The sequence below is a fragment of the Rhopalosiphum maidis genome, chromosome 1 (assembly GCF_003676215.2).
Source record: "Rhopalosiphum maidis isolate BTI-1 chromosome 1, ASM367621v3, whole genome shotgun sequence".
NCBI classification, from domain to species: Eukaryota; Metazoa; Arthropoda; class Insecta; order Hemiptera; family Aphididae; genus Rhopalosiphum; species Rhopalosiphum maidis.
In genome coordinates this window covers 76,893,898-76,915,338 of record NC_040877.1, presented here as the reverse complement: position 1 = coordinate 76,915,338, position 21,441 = coordinate 76,893,898, and the positions used below count along the sequence as shown (strand labels likewise).

At 26.4% G+C, this 21,441-nt stretch overlaps 4 protein-coding genes across 5 annotated transcripts in view; 2 read left to right on the top strand and 2 right to left on the bottom strand.

Moving 5' to 3' along the window:
• Positions 1-2,341: 2,341 nt before the first annotated feature.
• LOC113556445 (DNA repair protein RAD50-like) lies at positions 2,342-7,845 on the top strand. The gene is made up of 12 exons (XM_026961393.1): positions 2,342-2,458; positions 2,520-2,600; positions 2,658-2,862; positions 2,937-3,058; positions 3,118-3,289; positions 5,874-6,085; positions 6,176-6,274; positions 6,337-6,437; positions 7,071-7,125; positions 7,188-7,283; positions 7,336-7,493; positions 7,560-7,845. Exons 1-12 carry the CDS (start codon positions 2,342-2,344, stop codon positions 7,687-7,689), a joined length of 1,548 nt encoding a protein of 515 aa, XP_026817194.1. The 3' UTR covers positions 7,690-7,845.
• LOC113556446 (dimethyladenosine transferase 2, mitochondrial) lies at positions 4,762-11,246 on the bottom strand. 2 transcript variants are annotated; one of them, XM_026961395.2, is made up of 8 exons: positions 10,941-11,246; positions 10,594-10,769; positions 10,345-10,501; positions 10,134-10,273; positions 8,790-8,951; positions 8,562-8,722; positions 8,216-8,496; positions 4,762-5,043 (listed from the first exon to the last, which is right to left on the bottom strand). In XM_026961395.2, the coding sequence occupies exons 1-7, from the start codon at positions 11,116-11,118 to the stop codon at positions 8,223-8,225; spliced, it is 1,248 nt and encodes a 415-aa protein (XP_026817196.1). In that variant the 5' UTR covers positions 11,119-11,246; the 3' UTR covers positions 4,762-5,043; positions 8,216-8,222. The 2 variants fall into 2 exon arrangements, with proteins under 2 accessions (XP_026817196.1, XP_026817195.1); XM_026961394.2 differs by lacking the exon at positions 4,762-5,043 and having other exon boundaries at positions 8,094-8,496.
• A 1,149-nt stretch (positions 11,247-12,395) lies between these two features.
• On the bottom strand, positions 12,396-16,214 carry LOC113556865 (eukaryotic translation initiation factor 2A). Its single transcript, XM_026962066.1, has 12 exons — positions 16,193-16,214; positions 15,966-16,110; positions 15,780-15,898; positions 15,279-15,378; positions 15,017-15,192; positions 14,537-14,616; positions 14,275-14,425; positions 13,995-14,165; positions 13,574-13,909; positions 12,998-13,084; positions 12,639-12,808; positions 12,396-12,567 (listed from the first exon to the last, which is right to left on the bottom strand). Exons 1-12 carry the CDS (start codon positions 16,212-16,214, stop codon positions 12,442-12,444), a joined length of 1,683 nt encoding a protein of 560 aa, XP_026817867.1. The 3' UTR covers positions 12,396-12,441.
• Positions 16,215-20,202: 3,988 nt separating this feature from the next.
• Positions 20,203-21,441, top strand: part of LOC113557307 — a 28,970-nt gene continuing 27,731 nt past the window's right edge. The window contains 1 exon segment of the mRNA XM_028188579.1: positions 20,203-20,565. The gene's annotated coding sequence lies outside the window, so the exon portion shown is untranslated.

The window sequence follows — 21,441 nt, the reverse complement described above, 5'->3', positions numbered from 1 at the left end:
GTAACTTCCTTTTCCCTTTTTTCTTTATAGAATATTCTTATATAAAATACTTACAACAAAACGTTGTTAGATGGTCTGGGTGATAATATTTTAGAAACCAGGATGACACCAAGCTGAGTTGACACAAGAAATCATTTTAATTTTATGTTTCAGATCTATACACGTTCCTAGAGTGATGTAATTGCATCAAAGCATAATATCTATTTTTTCATATTGGATTTTACTAATTAGTTGAACGATATGAATAACATAATCATATAAAATATTTATTTGTGTTATTATTAATGAGTAGGCTTTATGTCATGTCATTTATGATACATTCTAATTTTATTAATATTATAAGAATATGGACTAAGTTCTAAGTTCATGATGTGGATTTTAATCTACTGCGATATTAAATGATGTAGTTGTAATGGGTTCAAGGTATACATTATAGTCACATTATTAAAACTTATGGTTTTTCTATGTAAACATTATTTTAAGATAAATAATATTAATTTAATTAATTAAGTTATTATTCAGTCGTATGAAGTTATTATGTCTACTTTGGATTACCTAATATTATTTATTGACTAAAAATTAACAAAATAATATAATCATTTTATGGGACAAAAAGCTTGAAAAATGATTGCTTGATTCTAGATTATTTGTTTTTACACCAGTTTAAAAATTTCGCAAAAACTTTAACTCAAAAACACAAATACATAACTTTTTTAATGGATATGCCTATTTAAAACTAGAAATCATTAAATTTGACATTTAAATAAAATAAGTTTTTTGTTATTTTGAATAGCGACTTTAAAATTAATACCTAGTTGTAAAGTTATTACTGCCTTTATCGCTTATTCTAATTATTATACATGCAATAACAATTTTTAAAATATTTTAATTAATTACATATATATATATATGTAGTTAAAATTTTAACTATAATCTATCTTGCCTATTTATTTCATTATACTATTTCACCATTCTACAGTAAGACGTTATTGTGGTGACATTCACTCAAAAGTTAATAACAAAGAGACATAATTATCATATGATATGAATATAATATATATATAATAATATAATAAATGTAATGTTTTCAGTAAAATTTAATTTAACTTTTTAGTGTTTTAGTAATTGTAAAATATATTACCTACTACCGTCTACCTGTATAATAATATAATAGTATAAAATATTAAATTTAATGTTTAGTAATATACGTAGGCTAGCAGAGCAAACCATGTTAACTTAGAATTATTTATCATTGAATTTAAATTAAAAACATTCATTTCAGTTACTACTTACTTACTCAACACCATATTATTATACAGCAGAGTGCTACCTATTACAATATACAGTATAATAGTAAATTTTTTCCAAAATAGACATTAACTTAAGAATTAATTCATTTTATGGTCACAAAGTTAATTCTTTTCTTAAGGTAAACAATAAACACCATACTTATTTTATAGATTTACAAAAGGTGTACTCGTATTTTCCATGTAAAAATAATTAATTAATGCAATGAGTTGTTTGGCTTGCCTATGCACGTAACTATTTTTGGATTTATATTTATCTACTAATTAACATCAATTAACTAAAATTCTCTTCAATTTTACTTATACTATCAATTATTTATTTGCTTTTGTCCTCAATTATTACCTTATTCAACCCTTTTTCAATTAATTCTTCATTCTATATATTTTTATTTTTATCATTTTTTTCATTTTTTTTTTTATTAAATTTACAACTTTCAATAGATTAGTGGCTTTTCACGGAAGAACTATCTTTATTATGATCCTGGCGTAGCCGGAATTTTTTTTCAGGGAGGGCTGATCAATTTTTGTAAAGTATAATTTAAGATTTTTGTAGCAATTTTCATGGACCATTAAAAATTAAAATAATTTTTAAATTTTCTTGATATTTCGGGGAGGGGGGGAGGCTGCAGCCTCCTCAGTCCTCCCCATGGCTATGCCACTGTTATGATCAGTATTATACCATCGTGGTAAATAACGTTTAAATTATTCAACACAAATATAATATTTTAATGATCCTTATAAAATGTTTTCTTAAGAAAAATATTCCTTTAATACCTAGTGGCTAGAACCTATACTAATACGTACTGTAATTAGATAACACAATTAACCATTGTGAGCGAAATTTATAAATATTACAATAAAAACAACATATAAAACAAAATTAATACATGAATCGATAGATACATAAAATAATAAAATCTTTAGTATATTTTCTTTTTAGTGGTCACCTAGAAACTATAATACTTAAATGTTTATTTAATAAATACAATAAATATACTTACGGATTAGATATATGTGAAAGTGTTTTTGAATTTATGGATACTATTAAAAAGTATTTTACTCAGTCTATTGTAGACAATGTCAATAAGTCAATGGATGAAAATGATGAATCGAGTGTTAGTACAATTTTTAACAAGACTCAAGATGAAGATGTAAGTTTCATAATAATAAAAGAAAGGACAAAAAATTTATATTGTTTATTATCTTCTATAGATGACAATTTCACCATTTTCTAAATCTGTAGACAAAACAAGTATTCAATATACAAATAAGCATTTTTTACATAAAATAAAAGTAAGGTAAAGTAGTTACAATCATCTTAAACACATTTTTTTATATATATTTAAATAGAGTTTAGAAGAAGAAAACGACCGTTTGTTATCAATAATTGAAAACAAAAATATTATAAAGAACAGTAGTTTAAAATGTAATTGCAATAACAATAATAACATACCAGATTTTGCAAATAAAAAAATATTACAGTTAACAGAGAAGGTAAACGAACTTATGTCAGAATTACAAATAATCAAATCATCAGCATCTGATGATTATGCAAGTATATTCTGTTAGTGGATATTGGATAATATAATATATACTAATATTTATTAATATTTTTAATTAACATTCTAGAAAACAAAGATTCCTCAGAAATAAAACAGTTGACTGATAAATATAATTTATTGAATAAAAAGACTTGTAATTATCGAAACCAAATAATGCAGCTGAAAAATGATTTAAAAATAACTCAAAATGTAAGAAAGTATTTTAATGGGAATTAAATTATGAACAGTATTAATAATTCATAATATAGGCTTTGTCTAATGAAATCGGAGATCCAGCAATGATGCAAACAGTTTTAATGGGCACGGGATCTTCAAATTACATAGGACGTGCGCAAAAAATTTTGGTGTTGCAGCAGAAAGTGAACGAGCTGCAAGCAAAACAAAGTGATTCAAAAACCAAAGAACTGCATAATTTAACTGGTATTATTATAGTCCTGATATAATATATATTTATAAAATGCACTATCAATAGATATTATTAGATTAGTATTGATATTTTGTTTAGTTATATATTCTGCTCAGCTTTTGAATCTTTTTTTATTTTTATTTAAAAGAATATTTACAATCTATGCTACAAGGCTTAATAAGCAAATTAGAAAATGAAATGAATACACAACAATGATATACACAAGGAGGGAAGCCATCCAATGTTAAAAAGTTAAGACCCAATGTTAATTTTTTTTTTGCAAATGATTTATAAATTGTTAGTTGGCCGTTAAACATTTTATAAATGTTGACTCTTGATAGAAGATATGAGGGATTTCCAGTGAGTGAGTTGTATGGAAGTTCAGCAATTATAGAGAATTGGAGTGAATCTCTAATTGAACTATATAGGTATTTAAGAAATGACGTAAGTCAATAAAAAATAATTTGAAGGAAACAATAAAAAACTGTTTTTACGGTACCACTGGTACCAGTTATATGTGATAGATAAATCGGGAGGTCTAAGAACTCGACGAGATACACAATTTCAAAAAAAAAACATGTCTTAGCCTAGGGGAGGTGCATATAAAGTTCCTTGACTTGCGTCATTTCTAAAATATTTTCCGTTTCCGTGGTATAAATGCGCGGCTGAATGCCTGAATTACTACAGGTTCATACTAGATACATGTTTATTCACAAATACCAACGCATAATAGGTTCTAATTACAATTATAGGTATAATTTTAAAATATTACCTACCGCATATTAAAAATGTTATAGCAATAAAAAATTTAATTTAAATTTTTTTATTTTTAATGATAGGACAAAAGGAAGTAGTCGATTACTTGTAATAAATTAATTGTATTGGTTATTATTTGGCCGCACCATCTTGACATAAATACCCATATATATTTTCAATTTTCACACATGACGCATTATCTCAATTTTCAATAGCTAATGACTTACGTCGTTTTTTAAATTAGTGGTTCAATTTAAAATGAAGTCTTTTATAATGGTTCTTATTATGAAGTGTGAAAGTGGTCAGTGGATATGTACTATGGTGGAGAAGAGATGATGCGGAGAGTGATGGATTGGAAAGTTTGCAGAGTACGTATTTGAGATACAAAACCTCAGGTTTGGATTGCATAGGCCTTAGTAAAGGCATAGCTCTCGAATCTTGGTATTTTGTATTTATAGAAATTTTTAATTATAGTACTTTTCTATACATAATAAAAATATTTAATAAATAGAACAGAAGTTTACTAAATGAAATACTAACCTACAGGAAGATTTTTTTTTCATGCAACACTCATTATTTTAAAATGTATTGTTTTTTAAAATATATTTTTTACATAATTTCCAATCAAAACACACATTTTTAATTTTAATTTTCGAATACCTATTTCTATATATGTAGATTGATATTCGGACAATATATGAGTTATATGCTTATAGCTAAGTATTTAGGTGTCACTGTCAAATTATAGTGGTAAAAACGCAGACTCGCAATAAATATTATTGCATGTTGATATTATTGCTTTCGAATTTGTTGAGAATACATGAATTGTATGACCGTGTCATAGATTCTGCAGAAGAGCCCCTTTATTTTCATTTTTTCAATAGACGCTTATAATTGTTATTCAATGATCGAACACAATTCCACGAACAAATAATTTCGTTGAAGTCAGCATACTTGTTTTAATTCTATGCTAAGTTTCATACATCCTTCAATCTGGACATTTATAAATGCACTAAAAAAGAAAAGAGTTTATAAATTGTTTTAAAAATTGAACAATATTATACTGTAGGATTTGAGCCACATAAAAAAAAAATAATTACACAAAGCTACAAAAAAGGTTCAAATGACGACTATTTATATGAAATTTCTCATTATTTTTAGTACTAAACGTTAATATACAACGTTATTGTATTATTTATGACTATTTAAGACTTATAACAGTTATAACTTTTAATTTTGAATATAACATCAATATTATTATTATTGCGAAATTTTTGTTTTTGCGATATTATTACCGCAATGTTTTTGCTGCGATAATTTTACGTGGATTCAAATATTTAAAGTTTAGGTTAACAGTACGATGAGAGGAGAATAAACCGAAAATGTTGATTTACTATTCTGGCACTCCGCTTACCTAAACTTTAAATACTTAAATATAACTCATTATAAAAAACTCGTCCGAATTTCGATTTTTATGTATCAAAATATTCTGATTCAGAATATGAAATTTAAAATGTATGTTGTTAATTGTTATAAAAAAGTAAGAAAGTATCAAAAATACATGTTTTTTAAAAAAAATGTCCATTTTACTAGTACTTGATGTTAGTTATTAAAAAATATAGACTATACAATTTTAATTGATTTCAAAGAATCATTTGCCTATCTTATATAAATCCACTATATAATATCAACATTTTAAAGAATTAGGTAAGTGATACAAAAATAAATCCTATATAAGTGTACCTGAATGGCTTGAATGAATTAATAACATAATTCAAACAAAAATATTTAACAATAAGGAATACTTTTTATAAATAGGTTCTAACAATTATATATTTTTAGTTAACACAAGAAAAATGGAAAAAGCACATAAAGCAATTAGTGACCAAGTATTAAAGGATGCTCAATCAAAGGTTAGCGAATTGACTAAATCAGTGGAAATTTGGAAAAGTCGTAGTAAAGCATTGGATGTGGAAATTACTGTTTTAAGAATACAAATTCAAAAACTATTATCAAAATCTGAATCAGATAACCAACTTATAAATCAATTAAAAGTACTGTTAAAGTGTTAACATAATATTATAAATCTCATATACATTTTCATTAATCATTAGTCATTACCATTTGTTCTAAATGTTCTATAGGCAGAGTTAAGTAATAACAATATGCAACGGTGTAAAACTAAAGACTCTGTAATAAAACTCGAAGAATCAATTACATTATTACAGTCAAAATATGATAAAGTTTGTTCAAATATAAATAATGAGTTAATATGATTATAAAAATAAAATAAAATTTATTACAGGCAGTAAAAGTTATTGAACAACAAGCATTTGATTTAAATGATAGAAATATGAGAATATCTCATTTAGAATCCAAAGTACTTAAGAATAATGACATAACCAAGTAAATAATAATACAGTATGTCTGTGCGGAAACAGAGTAGGTACACTTTATCATTCATTTGAGTTATTATCCAGTAAATATTTTTCAATTTTGTTTGCTGGATATTAAACTATGCTAATGGATCATACATTTCTATGAATTAAATTTTTTTATATCACGTATGCGTGATGAGAACGCGCATGCGCAACACAATTTCATTATTAATAATAATAATTAAATATAATAATTTAATAATAAATGTATACAGTACCTATCATAATATGGTGTTTAAAACGAAAAAATACGTATAAATAAAATTTTTTTTTTAAATTATACCTAGCTTTAATTTTGCCAATTTTGGGTTTAGAATACAAGTTAATACATCAAAATTCTTTAAAAAAAATTCATTAATTTGAAAAAAAATGTAGTGTTGCGCATGCGCAGAATACATGAGTTAAAAACATTTTAAGTCATAGATAAAAATGTAGGGTCCATTAATCTAGTATAATGTCCCGCAAATCAAATTGAAGAATATTTACAGTATTCAATGATAATGAGTGATAAAGTGTAGGTACCCTGTTTCTGCAGACACCTAACATACAGTATATACATGGTAATGCATTAAGTAACAAATACTAAATTACAACTTTACAGAGATCATAATATGTGTTCAATAGATTTTATGGATCCTAAAGAAATTTTTATTAAGGTAAAAACTAATACCAAATAAATAATATCATTATAAGATTATAATATAGTTTTATTAAATAGAAATTAAATGGATTTGAAAACCAACAACTTGTAGAACTATTAAGCATAGCTCATAATAAAATTTGTGAACATGTTTTAGATGCTGTTAATTTTAAAGTAAGTTTATCAGTATTAAATATTTTATTATATTAATAGAATAATTTAACAGAATAAATACTTAACGGAAAAACAAAAATTACAAAAATTTGAATCAAAGATGGGATACTTGGGTTCGTCTACATTATTTAAGCAAAGATCAAATAGTATTTCATACCACTTCAAACACGAATTAAATCCAAATGAAAAATTAGTAGAATTACAGAATAAGTAATACTATATAGTATACATTAATAATAATAAAAATTATAATGAATACTATTTTATAACATTCAGACTAGAACTGGTTGAAGAAGAATGTGCTGCTTTTAAAGATAGATTGGATACCCTCATAATGTTGAATAAAGAAAATGTGCATACGTTTACCCGATCATTAAACAATATAAAGCAGCAATTAATACATTAAATGAAATACTGAACTGAATAATTTATATTCAATATAGTTTATACTTCTTTGCATGATTAATAATTTTTAGTAAAATTCATAATTAAACACAATAATTCTTTTAACAAATGCAGTTATCACTAAATATCTACATGAGACAGCAAGATTATCTATTCAATTTTGAAAGTTACTTAAGTTTATTTTTATGAAATAAGGATAAATTAATATTACTCAATACAATCATTAATTAAATCAACAAAAGCAGTTCTTTTATAGTATGTATTACTCTAAAATATCATAATTCACAATAATATGAAATTTAGATAATTATTTAAATGTATAGCAATTGTAATTCTGATCATAGGTTTTATTAAAAAGTATGAACTAACCTAGTACATCAAAGTTTTAAACAAATCATTAAATACAATTGTATTACAATGTTACTAATTTCACACAAATCTATACAAATAGAATAAAATACACGATCTGACAAATATATAATAATTCATAATATTAATATTATAATTTTAAATTCAGTCTTATTTACTTATAAATTAATTTTCCTTGTTATTAAACTCTTCAAAGTCTATAGAAGAGTTATTTTCAGATTGTTCAATAATAGAGTCTTCAGACGTGATTTGTAATGAAGGTAATAATTTAGCAATTCTACTTTCCATTGAATTTATAAATGGTGAATCATTATACTCTGGCAAACTAATAAATTTTAAGAATAAGCGTAAAATTTGAGGAGGTGTAAGATCACCAAACTGTGTAAATATTGTGTATCCTTGAGCAATAAAATGAGGTCCACAACCAGGAATCCATTGCCTTAAAGTAAAAAATAATCAACAATTATAATACAAATAAAATAAGAATATATCATTAACACTTACTCTAACATTGGTATTACAAAATTCTTACGGCTTAGTGTATGATGCTTGACAAAGTACCAATATGGTTTTAATAAATCTTCTGTTAAGCCTTCATGATTTAAAATATCTCGACGGCCTACCACTTTTGCTAAGACCATATACTTATCATCTGCTTCTTTCAACTAAAAATATAACAAAATGGAAATTATTATAATACATAATAATAGTTTTTAATTATTTTCAACTAACCTCTTTAAAACGCACGTTTTTACATGCAGATTTTGAAATGTGTGGAGGATAAAATGCTTTTCTTGGATAAGTTTTTATTAATTCTATATCAAAGATAGTTTGAAAAAGAATTGTTTGTGTTTTATAATATTTTTTATCAATAATTGGTTTACTGGAATACCTCTAAAAATAAAATTATATGTAAATATTACAATGCTATTTTTATTATTTTCTAGCTATTTTGACTACCAATTAAACAATTATTAAAACAACATAACATAATCAACCTTTTGAAAAACGAGCAATCCAAAAATACAAGTCTTCATTAACCATTTCATATCTTACTTCACCTCCATAGGAGAATATGATGAATACAATGAACCACACATTAAGTATGCTAATGTAACATCAAAAGAAACTACCAATGAACCAAATGGCAGAATTACTCTTACATCTCCCATGGAAATATAACAAATAATAATTAAACTAGCAAATAAAAAAAAAGTCCAGACCACGATCTTATTATAAATAATTCTTAAAAAACTTCATACCTAAACCGCTATCTTATATAACTTGGATTCACGACAATTGAGTGCAATATAAATCTAAAAAGGTTAGGTAATAATTTAAAAAAATATAAAAGTTTGCATACATTATGAGTCAAGTTAAAATATTAAATATTTTAAACAATGCCTTTTAAAACTGTTATGTTGATTTTGAATGAAATTGTTCAGACTATCTGATGGGTTAATTAGATATTCGCAGAAACTACGAACAAATTCATTTCTAATTTTGTCATTTTGTGTACTGCAGTTCTGCACTTAATACAGTAAACTTTTGCTCAGTTCAGTGTAATATTATAGCACTCAATTGTCTCAGCGCCCAATTGTCAGGACACTATATAACTCAGTTGTGCGTATCAGTATGTATCCTTCATCTTGAAAACATATTATCATCATCTCATTCAAGCTACAGACCAATGAACCTTCTTCCATCACTATCAAAACTATATGAAAGAATGCTGCTCAATAGATAAAAACCATTCCAAGACATAATTTCAAAACATCAATTTGGATTCAAAACCTATCTATATTAATTTAATATTTTTCTCGTATTTTAATATACATTGTTTAATCATATAAGTTTTATGTTATGTTAAATCATTTTTAAACTTATTATTATTACTTAATTGTATTTGTTTATAAGTTTTACAATTTATAATCTTTATTATTCAAAATCTGTAACTTTCTGTCAACAAATACCTAGCTTAAAGAAGATAGATATTCAAAAATGATTTATTTGTTAAAATAATAATGTATATATTAATTTTAGTAAAAAAAAAAAAAAAAAAAATACATATCTTACCTTAAATACTGATGGTGAAAGTAAAAAATAAAATTCTGGTCGACCATAAACCATCAATCCAGTTTGAAATATAAAACTATAAATCAAATAATTTAAAAACTTTTTATTTGGTAATGAGGCAATTATTTTAAGTGATGGACCTATAAATATTAATTATTTTTAATTAAACGTTTTTTTAATTTATAAACAAAAAAAAATTAAAAATGCATACTTTCTTGGTTCCATGGTTGCTGTGATATACCAACATTTGATAGAAATTTTGATACTCTGTCTCCTCGATCTATTCTATCTTGGTATCCAAATTTCCACAACAAGAGAAAATTCCCAGGGTTAATTTTAATTCTGTCACCATAAATTGAATTAACTGTCTATAATTAAAATAATATATTAACATTTTTTAATACATAACATAGGTAACCTAATAATGCTTTCTAATAGTAAAATAAAATGTAATACTAACCATTAAGAATTCTTTAAATACATTATAACTATTTTCATATACACATATATTGTAATTGGTTTTTTTCAATAAATTTTGTGTAATTAAGCAGGGACCAGGGTTGGCTTCAATTATTTCAATTTGTTTATTACCGTAATTTTTGGTCAAATGTACAGATATTGTGTCTGATATATCTTCTAAACATATTTACAAATTAAATAATAAAAACATAAGAAATATATGAACTTATATAAATAATTTCCTTCTTCTTGCAACAACTAACAATCAATAAATTAAAATTTTAATAAAAATATAATACAATTATATTAATTAAACTACTACTATATTATAATATGTTGACTATTTACTTGCTACATCATTACAGGACACAAACATGCTCTCTGGATACTTGAATTTTTTGAAAGAACTTAAATTATCATTTAAATTTGATTCTTTTAATGACATTACTGTTGAAGAATAATACCGTTTGCGCCAGGTCCATTTGAAAAATGATTGAGACAACATCCAATTATTTTTTAAATTCATATTTTTATTTATATTGAAAATACATAACTACAATTATTCGACAGTTTAATTTAAATTTTAAAATTAATAAGTGAGTAACAAGTAAATGTGCTCGCTAGTTATTTTTATCTCACACAATGTAGAGAAATCTTTTCTACATCGTGTTATCTCGGAATAAATGAAATTTAATCTAGTGTGTGGTGCTATCAACGTAATATTATCAATAAAAAAAAAATTGTTGATTGAGTGATAAGTGATAAGCTTTTACTTCGTTATGTTCACAGATCTTTAAATTAGCGGCCACCAACAAAATTTAAAACTGTAGCCAACTTCTAGCTTGTAATTTTTTTTTTTTACATAATTATACTTATTGAAATATAAATAATATTATATTATAAAAAATATTAATATTTCAATGTTAAATATAGTTTATAATTTATAAAATAACTAAATTTGGGTAGGCAACAGATTTATCATGGCTTAACCTGATCACTGAAGCTACGAGTATGGAGTTTGGTCAGTAGTTTTGTTTTATGATGTAGAAAATCACTAAGGTTTTTCCAAAATTTATCCCTTAGGTTATATTAAGGATTAAAGAGGTGGAAAACGTTATTTCTTAGTCAGATTTTTTTTTAAACTTAGACAGGCTCAGCTCAACTGTTTAAATACACCTTAGGAAACTTGGGTTTTGTCACCCCCTACATGTTAATACTACATCAAATCTATAATACAAAAATATTAAATGCCGCCATAAGTGTGGGCGCGACTATCTATTAATCCGGGCCTGAACTTAGCATACATACTCTGAAATTTTAGCCCAACATTTTATATTTGTTTAAATAATCATTCAAATGATTGTTAAAAATATTTGGTTTTTATTTAATGAAGTTTAAGATAACGTGTATCGGTATATCTACTAACATTATTTCATTTGTCATGGGCAACACTACAAGATCAGCTAGTAAGTATATAATATTTTATTTAGAATTGCTGTGTGGAAACATTATGTTCCAATTACATTTATATCAACATTTTTAAAAAATTTCTTTTTAACTTTTAATTTCATATTTTTTATTTTTCATTTAAATCTTAAGTTTTGAAATTTTAACCACTTCCAACCTAAAAGCAGACTAAGATATTGTCATTCAAATAATTATTTTTTCACCTACTATTTTGAATTCCTTTTTATATCCTTTTGAAAATCTATAGTATTACAGAACTACATTACTAGTACAGTTGTACAGTATAATATCATAAAAAATTTTATTAGAGAGAATATTGTAGAAAATCATAATAAATTAAATATTACATTTGTTTTTTATTTATTAAATATAATATTTTCCTTTACAACTGTAGTTGTTTAAGTTCAGCCAATAAACCATTTTCAAGCTTTAATCTTGCCATTTGGTTATTATCCAATTCTTTACCAGAAGATTGTAAAGTTTTAAAACGATTGATGCTTTTTAAATCCTGTAAGATAACAAATACATAAGTATTATTTAATAATTAACAAATAATTAAATAACAATTATAAAACATACAGATTGAATTTTTTTAATCCTCAATTGTTTTTCGTTATCTTTGGGTTCCTCAATTGTTTTTACAGCAATCTGTTTATTATTGCTTGAGTCTTCAACATCTTGCTGCTGTTTTGCTTGTCTTTTAGCTTCACGTTTCTTTTTCATCTTTAAATATGCTTTTGATTGGTTTTCTAATAATAGTTTTACAGATTTTGTAGATTATTATTTTTTTAGAAATAAAATTAATTATAATTTAATTCAACTAAAATATAAAATTTTTTAAATTTAATAAAACAATACTTAGTTTCATATTTTTGTGTTACTATATTAAAAACAAAAACATGTGCTTTTACTAAATTACATAGTTAATAAAATCATACTTGTTTCTAATGATGAATCTTCGTGTAAGCTAGTGGGTTTAAAATCAGTGTTTCGGGCATGTGGTGGTCGATAAACTTGTTTAGATGCTGCAAATTGGAAAAACAAAGAGAAATTAGATACAAGATAAATTAATAGATGTTTGAAAAGGATGAAAACTTTTAGCCTGTAATTAGCCAATAATTTTTTTTAATAGCCCGACATAACTTTTTTTTTTTTAATTAAATAGTAATTATTTTTCATTTTCAATATTATTATTTAATTCTTAACTAAAATGGGACTACCTCAATTTTTGACATCTAATTTAATATATTTTTCAAAAAAAGGTAGGTCTTGTAAGAATTTTTAATTTTTCATACAGAATTTTGACCTAGCCCAGAACTGAATAACAAATAACAAGTTTGGACCAACTTGGATTGAATTTAGCCAATTTAGGAGAGTCCAAACCAGTCCTGGCTCATAATATTTTTAGAAAAAAAGTTCTGGCTTGAATTTTATAGATTCCGGCTTAGCCCCATGCAAATCTTTAGACTATTTAAGTATTTATCAATATCAAAAGAATGATTAAACTAACTTACCAATTGGTTGACTAGAAGCAATTCCTTCAACAGCTTTGTAAACTATGTTGGGTGTTTTAAAAGTCCCTTGAGGATAATTTTGCCAAACAACTTGATATAATTCATCTTTTCCCCAAGGTTTTTCATGTAGTAATGAACCACTATAGTGCCAAATTTTGTAGCCATTACTTACTTTTAACCGTGGAGCAGTTGTAGCTGTTACAAAATGTTGACCATCTGGAGACCATTGAAGAAATGTAGTATCTGGTATTTCCATTTTTTTAATTTTTTTCTTTCCATTTATATCCCATAATTCTGCATTTCCTTGCACATTACCAAACCCAGCCAAAAGAAGAAGTGTTTATAAAGTTAAAGAAATTAATAAGTGCAACAACATTCTTTATTAAAATGTAATAATTATATTTTGATATATAAAGGATATTATTCCCAAATGGATTGTAGTAAACTACGTTAAAGGTTCCAGTCCCAAATTCCATCACTGCATCACATTTTAAATTATATAAAGTTGCTTTTGATGGCATAAAACCATAAATAACACAGAACTCATTTGAAGATGGACTCCAAGCAGCATTGTATAAAGGTCCTTCTTTATCTAAATTGAAAAAGTTAATTACAATTAATAGATTTTTAAAAATATTGAAATGTAAAATATATTAAATACATATAAAATTACAATAAAAATGAAATATTAAATTACTTACTCACTATAACCTGAGAAGTGTCACCTTTTGAAGTAATTAGATGTAGACCTTGTTTACCATAGTATGATGCTCCTGTTTTGTCTACATCGGTACTTGTTAACATTAAGGATGCTGTTCCTTTCTGGTTCCAAAATATTTCTACTCTATCAGCCTAAATATATTATGCAAACCAAATTATGAATTATGAATAAAATTATTATTAAATATGATCTTAATTGTTATCTTTATGAATAATAGATTAAAAAATTATAAATTATTATACCTGGAAAAAACTTTTATTGGCAACAATAGTGCTAAAATCTGGATATTGAAATAGACGACCATTTGAAGGACCAGTTTTAGCTAGAATTAACAATTTTAAGTGTTATTTCAAATTGCATAACATTGTAATAGATTAATTGACTATATAATTATTAAAAAACCAACCTATTATTATTAGTTTTAAACTCAAATTATTTTACTCCAATATTGGGTTTCGAGTCTTTTATTAAGACAATTTAGGTTAAAATGTGTTAATTGTTCCACAATATATCATTATTCAGACTGTAATACTATAATACTAAACAATTAACAGTATAATCAGTACTTAAATATCTTATTTCAGTGTATATGAGACTAATAAGTAATATCTATGATTGTATTGGTTAATTTAATGTTAAGTTTTTGGTATTCCTTAAAATATTTATTGATTGTATAAAAATTGATAAAAATAATTATTAGTAAATACTTTGTATTTAAGTACCTGGAATAAAGCAAAGAATATTAAGTGGTTGATTTCCCGGAGATATTGAATAATTATTGAGTTTAAGTCCTTTGATTCTGTGCACAATATTATCAAAATTAGAATTTTCATAAAATAATACATCTCCATTCAAAAACCGAGCACAAATTTTTTCATCCGAAGACCACTGTGGAGTCCTATAAAGGAAACAATATTATACCAATAAAATAATGGACTAATTTATTTTGCATAAATGTTTTTAAATTATTGTGATATATTTTACCAAAGTTTATAATCCCTGTATTCTAAACTTTTCACTAGTTGACCATCAGCTGTTTTTAAAATGTGCACATTAGGACTGCCTTTTGGATTACTTGGTGTAGCTAAAAATAATAAATCAATTATATTATTATTGATATAGATAATTAATTAATAAGAAATCATATCAATAAAAGATATTTGACTGATATTTAAAAAAAAGAAAAACATAAGGAAACATATATTTAATATTATTTAAAAGAGATTTTAAAAGTACCTATTTTATTAATATTAATTTTTGCTTTTATGTCAGGTGTTAAAGTGTCTCAACACATGTGATATGTTTTCACTAATTTTTATTTGCTATATCCTGTGTGTGATAAACAGAAATAATGACTAATGATTTTACATTCTCTTAAATAAGCATGCTTATTATTTTGTAGAGGACTATTGAAAAAGTAGAGAAACTCATGTCTCATCACCACAAAACATAGCAATCTGTATATAAATATAGTTTTCTATTTACTCATAAACGGCTCATAAACGATCAAATAAGTTCCTTTACTGCTATACGCTAACTGTGCAGCTTTTGGATAGTCAACTTCAGCAACGGTCTTCCAATCAGAAGTCTTAACAATTACAACCCTTACAGAAAATCAGAAGAAAATATGTGGTTAATGCATTTTTAGAAAAATATCAATCTAAAACTTACTTGGAATTGTTAATCCAAGCAAAATGTTTTCCATTTGGACTGAACAACATAAATTTGAATGTTGATGAAACATCCGATGGAAATTTAGAGACTGGATCATATGGTGATTGGCTCTGATACAGAGTCAAACCTGTAGAACCTCGGACTAAAATAAACGAAAATAATATTGTTACAATAAATTATACACACATAAAAGATGAATATGTAAATATATAACTAAGAATTACCTGCTATATTAGGAATAGCCATTTTATTTTTATTTTTTTAATTTGAAATATGGATTTGATAAATAACAATTACAAATATAGTTTAATAACAAATGTATGCTTCTCCTAGATACTTATTACCACAAATCGCATTATAAAATTAATATCATAACAATGAATAAAATAAAATTAAATCGTACAACTAATTAGTAAATGAAAAAAAAAATAGGTACATAACTACACAGCGACTATTCAAAATTATTATCAAAATTCAAAATTAATTTCCAAATATTTATTATTTCAATATTATGTACATTTTTTTGTTATTGAGGTTAACTTCAAAGAGTATAGAAAAATAGAACCAGTATGGCCTAGTAGCCTACTGAACTTTCATACATTTATATTTATATATTACCGACTTTTATTATACAAATATATAATTTTATTATTATTTATTAAACAAGTTTACTTTTTAAACGTAAAATCTTAAATCATAATAATTAATAAGTACATATTATATTAAATAAGTATATAATTATAATATATTGCTCAAAACTTAAGTACTGAATAGTCAAATAGGTAGGTATATAATATGAATATCATAAGTATTGAATTTAACAATTTAATTACAAATTTGAAATTATTTTTTCTAAGAGAACTTATGCCAATAAATATTATTCAATAAATTGTTGATTTGAAAAAGTTGCTAACTTCTTGTAGTTTGAAATTTAAACAACTTTTTGTTTATATGTTTTGAAAATATAATACGAGATTTTCCATAAGAAGTTCATACTGATGAAAACATAAAATCTAAAAAATGTATAAGTGCAATTTACGTAGACATTTTAAGTTCAAATGTTGACAAAATTACTTACTTACTTGTATTTAAACAATATAAATAATGATTTTATTTATTAAAATAATTATTATAATTTAAAAAAATTATTCGTGTACACAGTACACTTGAAATTTACGAATAGGTACTATATTATTATGAATTTTACCATACATAATGATATTTTATTTTTTTTAAGATAATATCTATTTATATACTATTTATTATGGTATAAATGTATATTTTTATAATAATTATAAACTACATTATTCAAGTAAGAATTATATCAATCTACCGTAATACTAAAAGTAAAATAAATAGCTAGGTAGGTAAATCAAAAAAAAAAAAAATATATATATACATATATCACGAAATGTACTTGTTAATATTACAGGCTGACAGACCATTTCCGCTTAGAATCGTTTTTCGTATAATATGTATATTGATTATTGATATATCATTGAATTCAAATTTTACACATCGCCCATAATAATAGTGACCCATTCGACACTTATAATGTATTATAGTAGAGTGGTCTTACTTGGCATTTGTTTACCTTTTTTTGTGTCACTGCTACAGCTAGAAGATTTAATATTTATGTATTGTGTAAATATAATATAAATATACGATGGTGTTAAAACACGGTTTTAAATCCATAAATACACGCACGAATCTATTTTTCTTCTGATGGTTTTAGTTATGTTATTTATTAGTAAAAAATAAAAATCATTAACAAAATTAATAATGATAGTATATACCGAGTAATCCGTTTATCGTAAAACACTCATTATTTCAAAAAACTATTGATATTTTTGAATAATATATTTATTTTATATAATATTAAATTGTTAAAAAACAAAATATTTTTTAATGTTATTACTTTTTGTCTCTCTCTAACAAAAACGAGCATTTTTATTTTTAATTCTTTATTCCAAAGAACAACTGTTCTTTACTAAAATTTTAGTAACGTTAATATTTTCTGAAAAATAAGAGTTCTACGTCAATTTGATCACCCTGCGGCCGGCACTCTGTAGTATAATGTACTAGTGTTTTTCTATATTATCTATTATCTCATGATGTTACATTACTCACCAGTAAAGGTAATTTTGGCACGAATTAAATCAGAATAAAATAAACTGAAAGTCTAAAAATGATATCACGATAGAGTTTTGTTACCAGGCCGTTTAACACTTGCAATGTCACTGTCGGCACGTATGAAGTAGTCGAAAATTCGAAGAAGTGATGATGATCGGTATTATGCTAGCTACCGATGTCGTATAAATGTGTTATGTGTATAATCTAGTTTTTATAATCTCCATAACACAGTAACACAGTAAGTTTTGTTTGTAACTTATGAACGCACATCCTTAAACCAATAAGGTATTTAAAGGGGGCTTAGTGGGAGTGGATCAAATGATCCGGGTTCCAAATTTTGATCCCCAATATAAAGTGGAAATGGTTTGAGTCGTTTGAGAAATGGTTCAAAGTGCCTTAAGAATGTAAAAAGTATGTACTCAAAGTAAAATGCTGATGGATCGAACTATCTAAGTTGTATTAATAAATGTATGAAAAGAATCGTTCGATTTGATAAATTATTAGTGGAAGGGGTTATTTATAGACTTGTATTACATCTATTACCTATCATGTTAGAAATTATACCTATGTTAAAGAAAAAAAGTTATTTAATTGTATATCTGCAAGGATGGCATATTACGATATTCCTAAATACGCTACTGCTCTTAACGTTTCGAATTCGAACACGTTTTTGATGATATAATAAATTAATATTACACCTTCTATGTTCCGTTAATAAATACATACATATAGACATCACATTATCACAGGCACGTATACAGGGGGGGTTGGGGTTCACCCCTCCCGATATATTTCTGAGTAACGAGAAAAAAATTGTTTTATTATGTTGCGGCACAATTTGTATTGCTAAATTTTATAAACCCCTCCGTAATTTTTTTTTGTATATGTGTCTAAGACATCATATAGTTATATAATAATATAATATCGAAATAATGTTCTGCCTTTGCCTTCTAGGCTCGATGTCTTCCGCAAGAACCTAACCTAACCTTCAGGGGCCCTGAACTGTCACTCTGTCGATTTCATAGCCGCAATAATTATGTTGTAGATAAATGTAGGCAATGCATCTTAAATATAATCGTTCCCCTCAACCGACGTCGTTGAATCACTTGAATCTGTTGTCGCCGTTCTCGGTATAACAAATAGAATTTCAAAATTCATATTTTTAAGCGATAGGCTAACCTAACCGATATATTAATTTATTAAATTAATTATAAATACTAGTACAGTATTTATAAGTTTATAACCAATGCCCAATGGTACAATCCATGACCTACATCGCGGTCAATCGATGGACCCGCATTATAAACTTAGGTAAAAATAATAATATTTTATTGAACAAAATATGTCTTATTCAAGAGCTTCTTCAACCGATCACTTGATTATATTATAATTTTAATCGTCACTAGTTACTACAGGTCTACAGCATAATATTGTAATCATTGGAACTTGGAAGTAAATATTAACATGTTCATCCAAAATGCATCATACTCATCATAGTAACGTAAACTTTATAAACGACTTCAATAACATATTGACATAGGGAATCTATTCATATTTAGCATTGTAAAATCAGAATTCATAAGTATCATAAATTTATGCGACTCTTATTAACGGCTGATGGGGTCATTAAAGTCATAATTTTTAAACCAATTCGTCATCGTCACATTATTACGTCTCCACGTCTCTCATGAACAGTGAAAAGCGCTAAAGTCCAGAGTCCAAGCAGACACTCGTCCCAGTCCCAGTCCCATACTCCCATGTAATTGCTATCGACGAAATACAAAATGTTCAAAAATCGAAATCCTTATGGCGAACATAAATAAAAATATTTTCATTGTTTAGAGTAACCAGTCAGTGGACCTTGGGTAACGCCATCATTGGAAGGGGGAGGGGAACACCGCTTAACAAGTCGCCGCTGCCTCCATGGACAATTTCTGAATTCTCTGATGGGGGGACGCGCGCGACAAGCTGCCATCATCGTGTTGGCTAGCCTGTTGGTTGGCCCGCGGTGGTACCAGGCTGTTGTCGATTTGTTTTGATTATCCGATAATGTGAAAAAATGTTTTTCTCGTTCCCGTAGGGCTACAGCCTACAGTTTAGTTTTCGTCGGTTTACGTTTTCGCGTCGTTGTTCGCGCTCATCCGCGCGTTATCCGACGACAGCCGCCGCTGACGCTGCTGCCGCCGCCGCCGCCGAACACGACGACGACGACGACGACAAACATCACCGCAACGACGACGGCGACGCCTCGCTTCATAGTGTGCCGATAGTTTCTGTGCTCCAACCGCTTCTTCGCGCCCATTCGCCATGTAAGGAACTTCCGGTTAAAAGCTCCTCGGTGTAACGGATAGCGTTTCGTTCACTAATACTCCCGCCCAATTCCTTGAGGCAAAGCGGTTTGCTGATTTACCGCCAAATAGTATGCGTTTTGGCCCGACTCAAGTCGCCGACGATCAAACACAGAGTAAGTGTCTTGCCGCCACTATTGAATTCAAACTACGCTAACCCACTATTTTTACTTGCTGATTGGTCGTTACCATTGTACGACAGAGCTTTTCGTGTCCTTTATCGCTGTCCAACTCTTCATTCAAGAAAAGCGCCTGGCAAACTTGACTCCCGCGTATTTCACCGCACGGTCTGCGAACTGCGCTTTTGGGAAGTTTTCGTTCCCCCCTCTTTCACACCGTTACTAAACTAGCAGCGACTGGCCGTCTACAACTCGACTCTTGTCGTCTGTCACATTTAAGGAAATCGACCACCTTTAGATGATAGACCGAGTTTTTGCAAGGGAAACTTATGTCGTTGTGAATATTTTACCCCGGGGATTGATTACAATATTTAATATTAATCTTGTGTCAGATGCAACTCATTGAAAAAAATCTGTTTAACAATATTTGCATTGATTATTGTCTAATATTCTTAATGTGCCTAAAAATATTAAATTGTAATCGATTGTAATTTTTATTTTTAAACAGCTTATTATTTTTTTGAACTTTCATGATAAAATCGTATTTTATAGTTGCATTTGAATATTACTTACATTTATTTTTTATAAGTTATAGTTGTATTTTGTATACTAATGCTACAAACAAAATACATTTTTATTATAAAAATAAATAATTTTTAACATCAATGCATTTTATGTACCTAATATCTATAGTCTAGACATACAAAAAATGTATAAATTCCTTATTTAAAATCATGATACCTAGCCAAAACAATGTGGAATTGAAATTTTGAGAATAGGACATACATGTCTTAAATGCACTTATAAATAAATTCTTGTAAATTTGGTAGTTAATAAAATGAAGAAATAAGTTGGTAGCTCATTTGGTAACTT

What these genes read in the sequence shown, in the direction of transcription:
- LOC113556445 (XM_026961393.1), top strand. Translation starts at nt 2,342, where the DNA reads ATGGATACTATTAAAAAGTATTTTACTCAGTCTATTGTAGACAATGTC. An exon ending in AGCATCTGATGATTATGCAA is followed by an intron (nt 2,863 to 2,936) that starts GTATATTCTGTT and finishes TTAACATTCTAG; the next exon opens with AAAACAAAGATTCCTCAGAA. An exon ending in TAGATGCTGTTAATTTTAAA is followed by an intron (nt 7,284 to 7,335) that starts GTAAGTTTATCA and finishes ATAATTTAACAG; the next exon opens with AATAAATACTTAACGGAAAA.
- LOC113556446 (XM_026961395.2), bottom strand. Translation starts at nt 11,118, where the DNA reads ATGAATTTAAAAAATAATTGGATGTTGTCTCAATCATTTTTCAAATGG. An exon ending in TATTTAAAGAATTCTTAATG is followed by an intron (nt 10,502 to 10,593) that starts GTTAGTATTACA and finishes TTTTAATTATAG; the next exon opens with ACAGTTAATTCAATTTATGG. An exon ending in AAAACGTGCGTTTTAAAGAG is followed by an intron (nt 8,723 to 8,789) that starts GTTAGTTGAAAA and finishes TTATATTTTTAG; the next exon opens with TTGAAAGAAGCAGATGATAA.
- LOC113556865 (XM_026962066.1), bottom strand. Translation starts at nt 16,214, where the DNA reads ATGGCTATTCCTAATATAGCAG. An exon ending in GGCTATTCCTAATATAGCAG is followed by an intron (nt 16,111 to 16,192) that starts GTAATTCTTAGT and finishes CGTTTATTTTAG; the next exon opens with TCCGAGGTTCTACAGGTTTG. An exon ending in CCAATAAAAGTTTTTTCCAG is followed by an intron (nt 14,426 to 14,536) that starts GTATAATAATTT and finishes TAATATATTTAG; the next exon opens with GCTGATAGAGTAGAAATATT.